Source organism: Zootermopsis nevadensis, unplaced genomic scaffold (assembly GCF_977971745.1).
Source record: "Zootermopsis nevadensis isolate Lab colony 2312 unplaced genomic scaffold, Znev_1.0 Znev_ptg000007l, whole genome shotgun sequence".
NCBI classification, from domain to species: domain Eukaryota; kingdom Metazoa; phylum Arthropoda; class Insecta; order Blattodea; family Termopsidae; genus Zootermopsis; species Zootermopsis nevadensis.
This window is the reverse complement of record NW_028259139.1, coordinates 3932971-3946559: the sequence shown is the minus strand read 5'-3', so window position 1 is coordinate 3946559 and position 13589 is coordinate 3932971. Positions and strand designations below refer to the sequence as shown.

At 35.6% G+C, this 13589-nt stretch overlaps 2 protein-coding genes across 4 annotated transcripts; both read right to left on the bottom strand.

The window, feature by feature from the left end:
- Positions 1-1441: 1441 nt before the first annotated feature.
- Positions 1442-8447, bottom strand: asrij (OCIA domain-containing protein asrij). Its single transcript, XM_022065919.2, has 7 exons — positions 8310-8447; positions 8110-8232; positions 7049-7172; positions 5568-5751; positions 4577-4716; positions 2491-2608; positions 1442-1732 (listed from the first exon to the last, which is right to left on the bottom strand). Exons 1-7 carry the CDS (start codon positions 8364-8366, stop codon positions 1603-1605), a joined length of 876 nt encoding a protein of 291 aa, XP_021921611.1. The 5' UTR covers positions 8367-8447; the 3' UTR covers positions 1442-1602.
- Positions 8448-9813: 1366 nt separating this feature from the next.
- LOC110830675 (mitochondrial import inner membrane translocase subunit Tim22) lies at positions 9814-13327 on the bottom strand. 3 transcript variants are annotated; one of them, XM_022065864.2, is made up of 5 exons: positions 13088-13327; positions 12760-12995; positions 12209-12327; positions 11121-11193; positions 9814-10334 (listed from the first exon to the last, which is right to left on the bottom strand). In XM_022065864.2, exons 2-5 carry the CDS (start codon positions 12971-12973, stop codon positions 10255-10257), a joined length of 486 nt encoding a protein of 161 aa, XP_021921556.1. In that variant the 5' UTR covers positions 12974-12995; positions 13088-13327; the 3' UTR covers positions 9814-10254. The 3 variants fall into 3 exon arrangements, with proteins under 3 accessions (XP_021921556.1, XP_021921555.1, XP_021921554.1); XM_022065863.2 differs by having other exon boundaries at positions 12140-12327; positions 13147-13309; XM_022065862.2 differs by having other exon boundaries at positions 12140-12327; positions 13088-13306.
- Between the last annotated feature and the right edge of the window lie 262 nt (positions 13328-13589).

Below are 13589 nucleotides of genomic sequence, written 5' to 3'. Positions count from 1 at the left end.
TTACAAAATATATTGCTTTGCCCTCACAGGACTTCAAACATGGCACATTATAACTGGGACTACCCACCATGGGCTTCTTCAGACATGGGGCATAGGCCATCTCAGGAGGACTCTGCACAGAGAGCACACCTTTCTAATCTTAATATTGTGATTATTATATTTATATTATATTAACTGATGTAAAATTCAGTATCATTTATACATTATGCACTTTCAGAATTCTCTTGGAGGGAATGGGGTAAAGCATGAATAACTCTAGCTGGGACACCTGATCGTTATCAGGATTCAAGCCAGATACCTCTGAAAACAAACCACTGCTATAGTAGTAACGTACCAGACTTGTCTGGTAATTAACAAAACGATTACCATCACGCTCATTACATTTCAACAATGTCAACATGTAACAACATTCACTCCAGAGTTCGATGTAATACTGAAAACTGTTCCTTTCGAAGGACTTGTAACACAAAATTACTCCGTAATGGTTGTCTTTTATCCAGTGAAAACAAAAAATTGACACATTAGAGTTCACATCACATAAAAAGTCTCTAAAATATGTGTCAATATATGTAATTACAGCTATTCTAAAACAGAAAATAGTGGCTAGGGAAAACTGAACTGTCATTTTGAAATTTCTAATGTCACAAATCGAAATAGGAGAAAAGCTTAGAAAGTAATAAAAGTCCAGAGATGTTAGGTACAATACCATAATAAAGGAATGACACTGCTTACATTTATTGCAAAAATACTTTTCAGTACAAGGGACATTCATGTCTGAGTACTCTGTTGTAAAATCATCATACAAGTTGACTATCCACAGCAGAACACAACAATACACAGCAAATTGCAATTGTTTTCTCTTTGACTATAGTAAATAGCATATTTATAGACAGATTTGCAATTCAATGTCAACTTTCACATATGTCTTTGTGGTGTGGTTCTTAATTAAGGAGAGGGGCAACTTTTCCTCTTTATACCTACAGTCATAACACATTCAGTAGTGAAATAACTGTTAACAACATTAACCTATCTCTTTTTGGGGACTTGCTTGCTGTGGAAGATTTAGCAGCTTAGCTTCGAAAAAAACCTCTGGGAACCTCTTCTCTTGCAGCCAAACAATTACCTCGTGCCTTCTCCAGTTATGTTGAAGTTCTTCCAGAACATTGTCCATTACAGTAAGAAAAAGGTTCTTCTAAATTTCACAGAAGTGGTGTCAATACCCAACATCCAAAATTCTCCCCATTCATTGAATCATGAGTCCCCACACTTGGTACCTGGAACAGAAATTAAACTCACCCCAAAAAAATTATATGCATAAAATATATTATCATGCCACAGAAATAATGCTTGATGTGATAAAAGTTCATTTAACAAAATATTTAGTAGGGAAAGGAATAATGTTATTTTGTCAATTTCATAAAGTAGCATGGAAACCAATACATAGGTGTCATCATGTGATTTTGTATTTACATGTTTTTCCTACATACAATAGCACATGAAAAACAGAATATATTTTAAAATGTTTCTAATGTAAATCCAGTCCTTTCATTCTTGAAATCACACCCAATCTATGTCTGCTTCACTAGTCATCTGCCTTTGGTGCTATTTGTCCCACACATCACCATATTGATTCTTTTCTCGGTTCCAAGCTGCTGGAGGACGTGGAGTTGTATCTGGGGCAGGTTCTCTTGGTTGGATTACAGTGGGAACATCTTCAGGGCTTATGCCACCTCTATAACAATAAAGTGATACCACATAACAATGTCATGTCAAATATATTATTACATAACAACATAAAATTATGAAGCACAATTCTTCTGCACAAACTTAATGCCTTTTCATGAAATGCTTTCCTGGTGGAACTTGCACATAATTGTTCTCTGTCCATCCATTACCAAACAACAATCTCAGATATCCTGTATTTCTTTAATTCTACATAATTATCAGCCTCTTCTGTGCACATGATAACCATTAATTTGAAAACTACATCATAAACTGTTCACAAGACAGAAGGTACCCGTGTATTATATACCATCCATAGTGATGTCACATTATTTACCAAACTCTTGTCATCTGATAATAGGAACAATCATTGTAATGAATATAATTCTTAAAATGAATAACATCAATCTCATACAAGCACTCAACACTAGCAATGAAAAGTGGCAGGTTCCTGTGAACATGGTATAAACCTTCAGGAAATTTCTTGACAAGCTGAGTGACTACCAGTTTCTCAAGAAGAGTATTGCTCCACAGACTTAGTTTACATTATAAAACCATACCTTACATCATTTCACAGCAATGACTACAGTGGATCAGTATGCGTCCACAAATACCTGATGTTTGTTCACTTATACTTCCAAAGTGCTTATCAAACACAAACTGATATTTGGCAACTGTGACTATTTAAACACAGTTTTAATACATTCACGCCAGGAACTCAGAAAGAGGTACCATACACAAACTTACTATGAAAAACATTATACACACCTGAACTGCTTGGTTTTCTTTTGTACATACTCTTCCCTATTCTTCCTACGTAACTCCTCATATGTCGCTGAGTGAGACTGCACTCCTGCTGGGAGGCCTTCACCTTCAAGTACAGGAGCTGCAAGATAAATTGAACTAACCAACTGCCTACAAGTAAGTGTAAGTGTCAAATTTCTTCACTAAGGAGCTCATGATGTCTAAAAGTGACACTTTTTCAGTCACTTCATTATAACACAGTTACCAATAGTAGTCTCAAAATATGAATTCACCATTTCTTCTGCAATGCAAAACACAGAAAAACAAATAAAACTACACAAACCTTCAGATTATTTTAAATAAAACTACAGTATACTGTCTGAGCTTTATAAAAATAGAGAAATTATCTCTCCTTATAAATTACCTGAACAGAACACCTATTCTGAGACACAAGCAACTGGTTCATTCACATAGTTACAATTACAGTTTGGCTTTAGATAAATTTATGTCCATGTTTTGTGTTTCAATGACAAAGAACATCCCTTCATTGTCTTCCTGACACGTCTGTGAGCAAACTATGTAATTTTGTTCACTTGTTAGTTCAATGGTTAATTTTGGAAGTACTGGTGTCTGAAATAACATCCGTTTTATACAATTCATCAAACTGCAGCAAGCTGACCAACTACAAAACACTGAAACTACAATCCAGTAATCTATGTGCATTTCTGGTGGCCAAATTAGTGAAAACTTAGCTTCCTGAACAAAACGTTCCATAGGTCCACAGCTGTTCATCTGCTCAAAAGAACTCTCTATTTTAATAGTATCCAAGACTCAACACTGTTAATAATAGCTCAAGCAGCACACATCTGAAAGCTGCTTAGTGTATAAAACACTCCAGTCCCTAATTTCTCTTTCTTCAAGCTAAATTATTTGAGGCTATTAGACAAATAATGAAACAGACACAGAAGAGAAAAACTCCCTGAACTAAGAGAACAGAAGATATATAAACCACAAACAAATTTATCACATTCAGAAACAGAAGATGAAAGATATGTAAAACAAATATAAAAGTACAGACCAAAAGTGAGACACAGTTAAAAAATACTCTAAAGAAATGGACAGATCAATATAGAGATTTGGAACCACAACAGGTCAAGACACCTAGACTTCTTTTACACTTGTTATCAAACAGTCTCAATGAATATTCCATACTCAGAGCGACGTACCAAGTTTCGCATCCATGCAAAATAACATGTTTTACTTACTTTGATACACAGTTTCCTGGAAAGAGGACAAGACGATCCAAACACTGCATTCAAGTGGTTAGTACTCTTGCTTCATATTTTGGAGCTCCCAGGTTAAAATCACATCCCAGAGACTGGCTACCCTGACAGGTATTTCTGTGGTTTACCTCAGTCCCTCCAAGCAAATGCCATAGTAGTCCTTAAATTATGTCATTACCACTTCCTTCCATATCCTTCCCAATTCATTAATCACTCTATCATTTGTTGTTAGGTAGTCTAAGCTACTGAGATTATCATTAAACAAACCACATTTAAATAGGAAAATAAAAAAATGGTCTTGAACAGAATAGCAGCTTGCATTTACTGAGTCAATTCTGCACTCAGTTCATAATGAATACCATTTTTAGCATATTTTCTTTTCTTTATGAGAAAATACAGGTCTATGCTATCAAACAAATTTGTAACCAACTGATATTTTCATGATACTCTGTACAAACATCATGCCACTAGAGGCCACTTTGCCTTTATACTTCTTTATTTCCTACCATCAATAATATCTACATGGCAGGAACACAAACTTCTGAAGAGGGAACAACCCTAACATCACTTAATGCAGATACAGAGAATTTGGTCTGGTAAGAGATTAGAAGAACATGCAGATTTTGTTAATGCAGTTTATAAGTTCTTTTCATAGCTTCTTATCCCTTTTTAACACTGTGCAAAATACCTACACTGAGACAACACAAAAGCTGTACATAGAATTAGTGGACATGATAAATAATTTAAAAGTTCTAATAAATATCATAGACTGTCTGCTAGAGCTATTCACTTAAGACTTCTTGATATAGCAACAAAGAGATACTCACAATCCACAGCAGGTCGCTGAATATCATCCAGACCCTTCTGATAAGGCCGGTCCATGTCAATTTCATGATGAGGACCAACATCCGAATAAGTCTCAACTTCACCAAAAGGAGGCAGAGACAGGCTTGGATCCATCATCATTCTGAGAACAAACACGAACTATATCACTGTACAGATGCCACAAGCAAAAGTGTAATTTTATAATTTAGATGATGGATAAGTCCAAGAGAACAATTTTATATATCATCATCAGAAACTTTCATCAATATGAAAACTGTAGCCACAAAAGTCTTTAATTTACAAGGAACTTTGATGTGATCATCACTGATTATCATGGTGATTAATTTGTCATCAATGTTTTGGTAGGACAGACTTCAGGATATCTTCAGTTGACTCCCTTCCCATTTCAAATGCTTCAAGCTGAAATTCGTTTTGTACCAAACAGGCAGATGCAACCACTATACAGACATTGGACAAATGATCACACATCTTCTTCAGAGATTTGCCTACGGCCATAAGAAAACGCAAATGTTCAAATTTTGTTGAATTCAAAAAGTGTGTCATCACTTTGAATATAGTTCAGCCGCTCAGTGGGTGCAGTACAGTAACTATGTATAACACGTCGCACACATCAGCTGCTTAGCACTTTCATACCAAGGATCAACCACATATTATGATATAACAGGTTTTGGTATTTAATGATAAAAACAGAAATGTTTATTTAATTGTTAATGAAAAGGGGAAGCCCTGATTAACCAAAGTGGTCTAAAAGTAAGACTTAAATTTTATATTTCAGTGATAGTTCCAACACTACTGTATCAAACCAAAAGGTTCAACATCACTAATGCCAAAGCTCATCAGTGGACATGATCCTGAGCTAGTCCATCCTCCTACTATCCAGTGCTCTGACTACGATTCAAATTGGGTACTTTCCATACACAAGTCTGCTGTGTAAAAGACATGTCATGACCAAAATACTATACTGATACTTACGTTTCCTGGAATCTCCCCTTCAATTTTTTCTGGCGAAGTACTTCCCCTAGGTGACTGTTAGGCAGGCGCATTAGCATTTCAGCACATTTTGATTGGTAGGAAAATTTACCTAAGAAGTAGCCCACTACGACTGCAACAGTAATTTTTGGACCTGCACCCCAGCGGGCATGTGGCTTCAGGTAGCCTACAACAAAGTAACCAAATTGATTCCAATGTATTTAACACTGCTGTATATAATCCATAATTTTACTCTTGAAAAAGGAATAGTAATACAATGCTAATTTTCTACCACCAACAGGTTCACATATTTAGCTACTTAATAATTCCTTTTGACACATTTGATGATTAATTATTTATAGTTATTAATCAATTAAAATTCAATATGGCCTGTTTGATTTAAGTGGGAACTCTCCTTTCGTAAAGATTAATATGGTATTACAACACAGCCCAAACAAAACACATGTGTTGTTATTTAACATCCAATGCCAGGCATTTAACTTCAGGCAAACAGAACATGTGGCAAAAATGGGTTGCATGACTTTTCAAACACCTGTATGAAAAATGATTTGAGAAGATGATCATGCACGCAAGTTGGTAAGAATTTGGAAGGTGATAGTCATGATCTGTTTTCATACTATTCTGGCATTTCTGTAGATACTGAAGAAAATCACTAAACCTGAGAAAGAATGGGCAGTAACACACATCAAACTTTAATTGTGCACATCCTAAATATGGGTCTAGAACAGGGGTGACCAACCCGCGGCCCGCGGGCCGCATGTGGCCCGCCTTGAACATTTTTCCGGCCCGCGAGATTCATCACACTTTTACAAAATATATTTATTTTATAATGGCCAAAGTAGTGAAAACCAATGTATTAAAAAAATACATTATTTGTGCATCCATATATTCAAAAATTATCTGTTTCCATGTAAGAATAATAGTAAACACAATAATAATAACTCATTATGTTTCAATTTTTCACTCCAAAAAAATGTCTATAGTGTATCTAAATCTAATATGGGGATATATAATTTTATATGTGGCCCGCGGAGTTATGATGCATTTCCAAAGTGGCCCGAAAGATCATTTGGGTTGGCCACCCCTGGTCTAGAATGTCACATACACATCAAACTGCTCAGCATATTTAGATGGACTGTGATACCTCACCCTGCATTAACTAACTTACAAATGTGGAACTGTTCACATCTCTAAAAATGAAAAAAAAGAGTTGCTATTAAAGATAGAAGCAGTTACATAAATGGCAGTGTTCAGTATTTGTGTACCTATCCTCTGTATCTGACAGACTACAAATTACCAAGGAGCATTTTCAACTACAGAGTTCAAGAATGTAGGATTTAGGAAGACCACAAATGAGATCAGTTTGTGTAACCTCATAACAGGTCTAATAAGGGAAAAAGAAATCTACCTCTGTATTTCACCAATGAAACAAGAAATGATGGAAAGCATTTCAATAAACCCACCTGACTGAACTCCATAATAAGTTCCAATACCCAGGATGCTTGCAAATGGGATGCAACGCTGGTAAAAACTATCCCGATTGCACTTTCTTAATACTCGCTGCTCCTCATTCGTAAAGCGATATGGCTGGAAAAGGATATCAAATTATAGATCTAATATGACATAGATAAAATTTGTGCGGTATACATTTAGAAGGGCACTGTCTCACTGACAGTGTTGGTCTTCTCGGTAGTAATGCCATATAGCCTTGTGGATGGATACCAGTGTTTCAGAGAAACATGCTACCTCCATCTTCAGTCTACAAAATGTTATTACCCAGAAGACCAGCATCAACATCTTCAATATTTCATTCTTGTGGTATCTCATATCTGTGCTGCAACTACTGAATAATTTTATGTTACTGTACAACATCTATAACATCCAAATATTTTCCATTTTATTAGAAAGAAAAATAAAATATTTTTTCTTCATTCCAGTAACTGAGAGGGTATAGAAAAATATGCAAGTTTTGTCACCTAATATTGTTATAGTGATCAAACCAAGAACAGTGGGACAGACAGAACATGCAGCATCTTCTTCTATGGCTCTCCGGTCCATATTAATATTCATAACTTTATGTGAGTTGGCTCTATTCCTAAAAGATCATATTTATCAAACAGGTACATATCTACAAGGCCACAAAATGTCACAACCCAGAAGACCCACAGTGACATGTTAACCACAATAAGAACTTCAAATTTCACAATGCCCAATATAATATTAGCATAATTAAACCATAATTGTCACAAACCTTTGAGAATCACTAAATGCAGTATGTATTTGGGAAACAAAAAAGCACATTGTATACGTGAAATGGACAACTAATTTAAACGTAACTTTACTTTAAAAATTATGATTTGAGAAACCGGTATTCACAAAATGTCAGTTCATGGGTTTCCTGTAATATACCCCCGCCTTGTAAAATCATTCTTATTAAAACTGTAATAGAATACATTCCCTGCTTATTCTGAAGGGAGACTTCAACTTCCATATCATCTAGCACATAACCTTATGTAATTTCTACCGTTGGTGGTATTTCCTGAGGTCCATAACTGGGCTGTGCTGAAGGTGATCCACGGTTCGGAGCTTCTAGCCCCGGATTGCTGTCCATACCTGATGGGGTGTTTATTATACCGCAACCAATAACCTATAACACAATGTAGCCATCATTTACGAACACCGATTAGAATGAGTTTAGAAACAACGATAAAAAGCAATACCAACCATCGACCGACATAGTCGACCTCTCTTTAACTTAATGTCGATATCTGAGTAGTTCATCTCTGGTGGGCCCAGTAACCATAGATAATAACGAACTGTAAATGTTGCCGCGCAGGTTGTAATCTACAGCACAAACGTTTTTAAGAAAAGGGAGGCGCTATAGTCTTGTAGGTGTTTACCAGGGTTCGGGGGAGAATGTATTACTTCCATCCTAACACTCTACAGTCCAAAAGACTACACACTAAGCTGTAATTGTTGCAAAAACTTTTAATTTCATTTAATCATATATGTCCAAAAAAATTCTTTCTGGAACTATCAAAGCACATCACTGGTCAAGCTAATCTGACACTATCTTGTTGAAACCAGACCATGTTCATGTCAGCAAATTATAATATTAACAGGCCACAGATAACTTACAGCATTGTAAGTAAAACAGGAACAAATACAACATTCTATTTCTGGATGTTCTGCACTAAGTTTTACTTTTCAGTGAATATAATGGAAAGGTAAATGCAGCCTAAAAAATTGGCAGTGGAATCACGGTTCCGGAGAATCTGACGTAAATACGTCTTTGTATTTAAATTATATTTAGGCAATAAATACAATGAAAGGAAGTTTATATATTAGCTTGATAACTAGCAATAATTGCTTCTTGCGATTTCTATATTCCCTCATACGTTCAGCATTAGTTTTTGGTATTTTTTTGGGAACTTCTATTTTTTACGTTTTCTGTACTGTCTGATGTATTCTGCATTACGGACTCTTTTAGCTTCAAAAGAAGACAAGCCTGATTCTCTTACACGAGTTCACAAATGCAGATGAAAACATTAAATGTGATGAATAATAATAATAAATAGGAATCCCTTACCTCAAACTTTGTTCAATTGTAAGAGAACACGATGTCAACCCGCAATGACCAATTTTATCAAAACTAAAATGGAGAGAGTGGAGGGCAGTATCACAGATTTCTTAGTAATTCTTATATAAGAAAAGTAATTGTGATATTCTAAAACGTTTTTAACAGCACAATATTATCTACTCTACGACGCACTTCTTCTACAAGCGATTCACAGCCAGCTCTTTCCGCAATGACGAAAGCGGATTGTTGACGGCAGTAATGAAACACAACGCCAAATAAACAATTAGTTTCTTAGGTAAATGGGTAAAGCATTGTTATGCACGCAGGAGTTCATATAAAAGATGACCATTGTCGGTCCATATTTACACATTGTTGGTATGATCTTCGTAACGCTGTTTTTGCCGAATGACCCTTCCGTATGGATGTATTTTCATCTACTAATGTCCCTTTATTCCCGGTATGTTGATGTGTCGTGTAATTTCTTATTTTCAACATTATCATCACACATTTTATAAACCTTTCTAAACTGTCTTGTTGATTTCTCATAAGTACAGAGCACCATGATGTTATTTAGATTGGAACAGCATTATAACTGTCTTCTAGAATGGAAGGGCTACATGGATACATGAAGGAATGAACAGTCAATGCTTCCTATATTAAGTCATGTAATTCACACATTCTCATATACATATTGAACTTCATTATGAAAATTATTGGAATGCCTGAATATGAGGCTTCAGTACTACACAATAAATACAACTCAGGACAGTTATGTAACTATGATAGTGTTTTATATATCCCTCCATTGTCGCAGGAGCCGAGATTTCTTATTTTAATCATATTCAGGTCTCTCACATATACTTATAATCTTTAATAAATGGAAAGGGGTCTGCCATATGTGCATACCTTCATACTTCCATATCTTTTTTTATCATTGCACTTTATACATCTGAAATGCTGGTACATCTGTCCATCTGCACTTCACGTTTTAATGGTCATTTCATAATTTTGCCATTACAACTTTCTGGCAAATTGTACAAACATATTAGGTACATTATTTCTGTAACTCAACTGAGTATGGTCATAACATTATGAATGCATGTAATAATCTATAAGAGTTGAGAATGCTGCAAACCCTGCAGCACCAAATATACCAGCCTTGATTCCAGCTGCAACACATAGTACATATAAAGAAATGTGAAATATGCAAGTTATGAATTTTCAACATTTTCACACAAGCTGGTATCAGCTGATTATATTAAGCCCATCCTTACTTTTAGAAATCATTAGGAAATATAAGAATATTTGTGAAATTGTAATTTGTAAATCCTAAAAAAAATTATCATTGACAAAATGCTTTGGCCAGTGAAGAAACAGATTATCACACCTACATTAAAAATAAACATTTCACCTGTTCAGCTTGTTGACTTATATTCCTTACAGTTGTCACTAAACATTCCCGACAAGGCTCAAACAGGTAATACACTCATCAGGCATGATCTAAAGATATTAACTTACTTTACTGGATAATTCACACACTGATTTATTCACTATAAATGAAGAAAATAAATTCCTACAAATTTCCTTCACACCATTCTTAAGATGTCAAATGGAACAAGGCATAAAATCTGAAGCAAGAGGATTGGTATAACAACCTTAAAACACACGATAATATGGATAGCTGAGTGAAAATCATTCTATCACATGGTCTGTGGTGTGACCTGGCACTTTACATCTAATAATTCTTCACACGATAAAGGTTAGAGAGACTAAGTATATTATTGTTTTGCCTCTGGTTGCTTTCTCTAGATATCAACCATGGAATAACCTCCCAGAATTTACTAAAATTAAATAGCATGCCTCTGTTCCAAGGCCATTCCACTACAGAAATAAACATTAAACTCCATACACACATGCACACCCTTGCAAGATTTAAACTGTCAATCTAAGATTACCTCTTAATCCTATGATACCTCCAGTAACACCCCCAGCATAGGTCCCATTACGCCAGTCTGACTTCCCTCGATACTGAAATAAAAAATGAACATAATAATGTGCAATCTGTAGCACAACTGCAAGTATACAATAAAGATTCCTATATTATGAGGGTGTCCCGCGCCATAGCCGCGCAGTCTGAGGCATCATGCTTTGGACCAGTGATACGGAATGCGCACTGGTTCGAGTCTCAGGGGAGAAGAAATTTTCTCATGAGCTTTCAACCGGTGTATGGGACCGGTGCCAGCCCAACATCGTGAGGAAATTGGGGAGCTACAATGAGTAGCGTAATCCGGTCAGGAAAGCTAGCAATGGCTCGGGGTTCATCGTGCTGACCACACGTCACTCTATATCTGGTTGGATGATCGTTCACCTCCGCTTAGGCATGTAAACGTGAGGCCAGCAGTCAAGTTATTAATTAAGTAAATTCTAATATTTATTACTGTTAATTTTCACACACCAGTATTTTCAGAAAAATGTGTTCCTTTGGTTTTCATGATGTAAATTTCTGTAGTACTATGGGTAAAAATTAAATAAAGTTCTGTACTTTCACTAAATTGAATTTGTTTTTATACATACTTCTGAAATAACTGTGTACCATACAGCAGAGGTTACACTATATTTAATGATGTAGAAGGACAAAATAATTTATAACCCTATGCATTATAATACCTATACTATGAATAGCTTGGTCAAGAACAGAATTATATTAGTGAAATATAATGATCATGACCAATGAGATATGGAGAATCAAAAAGAAATTATAAGGCCAGCAGGTCCCTAGTAAATTTTCAGACTGGAAATTAGTTGGATTGATCACTTGACAATGGAAGGAGTTTTCTAGGGTTATGAATAACTTTGGATATCGCATACAAAACATATCAGAAATGCATGGGTGACAAATGGTCTTCCAAGTTTTTATACATGAACATCATTACTTAGCACTTAACTCGGGCAAGAAACTAATGGGAGAACTAACCGACTCAATAGTACATTCCACTGCTGAAAACACAGCACCAACTAGTGCAAAATTCTTGGCATAGCTAACCATAGTTCCCTTCATGTCTCTTAGTACTTCCCTTGCTGAAGGTTGTTTTGTGTCTCCAACAGGGACAGATGGATTGACACTAGCTGAAAACAGACCAATGGCAGCTCCCAAGCCATAACCTGAAAATGATGTACACAATTCTCACCAGCAGTTTTCAAATAAAAGTGTCTCACTTCACCTCACTTCTCCTTTGCAATAACTCATTATTCAGAAAAAAACTACCAAGTTACTTTGCATTTTTTGTCTTCATAATAATATGGTGACTCCTGTGAGCATGACTGTTCACTATTCACAGACCAGTAACTGTAGTTATACCAATGAATCTAGAACAATTTTTTCTCTCAAAACAGTTTTATAATTCTCCAATAAACACAGATTCTGTAACAATTTAGATTAAGCTACTTTAGATTAATGATTTATATCACATTTCTGTCTAGTTGATAGGCATAACATACCAGCTGACACACATATATGCTGGTAGATGACATAATAATATGTGATATACAGGCTCAACATGCACCTTAAAAATTTTCATCAATTTTATAACTTACCTAAAACACAACTCATAACCGTTTTAAATGCACAGCTTTCAAATGCTGCTTCAACCATTTTTTCCTCTTTTGTCTTGATTTTAACAGGCCCCATCATTCTTGGTATTATAATATTTTCCCTGTACCGTGTACTGTTTCCTATCAAATGACGAGCTAACCTATCCCACTCTTCATTCGTAAAGAAAACTCTTTTATCATCTGCTTGCCGGTCCATTGTTTAGGGTCACATAAACAGCCTATAGTGAAAAAGAAAAATGTATGTAAAAGTAACAGAAACAATGATATTAAAGTCAAGAGACATGAGCAGTACACCGGGATGCTATACTACCTTCAGGTATTTCAATTTACAAACTATCCGAAACTATGAAGTCAAAACATAATATATACTTTGAATCTTCTAAAATTTGTATGATGGAAAAATAACAGTCGTCTGCACTTTGGAAATCCGTAGTTTTTATTCCGGTTCCTTAAGCATTCCGTGGCGAGGCCTGATTACATATAAAACGCCCTACACTTGATTATCTGTGAAACTGCAGCCTAGGATTACCATAATTATTCTGCATGCATGAGCATACAATATGGATGTACAGAATTGTGCAAAACTCAGGACACATTGTACATCCCTCGAATGCAATGATTTTGTTCGTAATCTCCATGAGTGCAAACAGGTTTTAAGTTGTTCCTGTAGTCACCGCCACCAAAGATAATCTACTGCAAATTAAAAAGTTGTTAAGTCATGTTAAGGATGTCGGATTTGAGGTTTCCATGGCGGTGTGTCTGAATATGGCTGTCTTCTGATTTGTTGCGCCGTGTAGTACGGTAAAGTTTAA

Excerpts from the sequence above, each read along its gene's own strand:
- asrij (XM_022065919.2), bottom strand. The coding sequence starts at position 8,366 with ATGAACTACTCAGATATCGACATTAAGTTAAAGAGAGGTCGACTATGT. Across the intron at positions 5,752-7,048 it reads TTATTATGGAGTTCAGTCAG|GCTACCTGAAGCCACATGCC; the intron begins GTGGGTTTATTG and ends ACTTTGTTGTAG. Across the intron at positions 2,609-4,576 it reads TCAGCGACCTGCTGTGGATT|CTCCTGTACTTGAAGGTGAA; the intron begins GTGAGTATCTCT and ends TTTATCTTGCAG.
- LOC110830675 (XM_022065863.2), bottom strand. The coding sequence starts at position 12,973 with ATGGACCGGCAAGCAGATGATAAAAGAGTTTTCTTTACGAATGAAGAG. Across the intron at positions 11,194-12,139 it reads TGGAATGTACTATTGAGTCG|TATCGAGGGAAGTCAGACTG; the intron begins GTTAGTTCTCCC and ends TTTTTATTTCAG. Across the intron at positions 10,335-11,120 it reads AGGTATCATAGGATTAAGAG|CTGGAATCAAGGCTGGTATA; the intron begins GTAATCTTAGAT and ends TATGTGTTGCAG.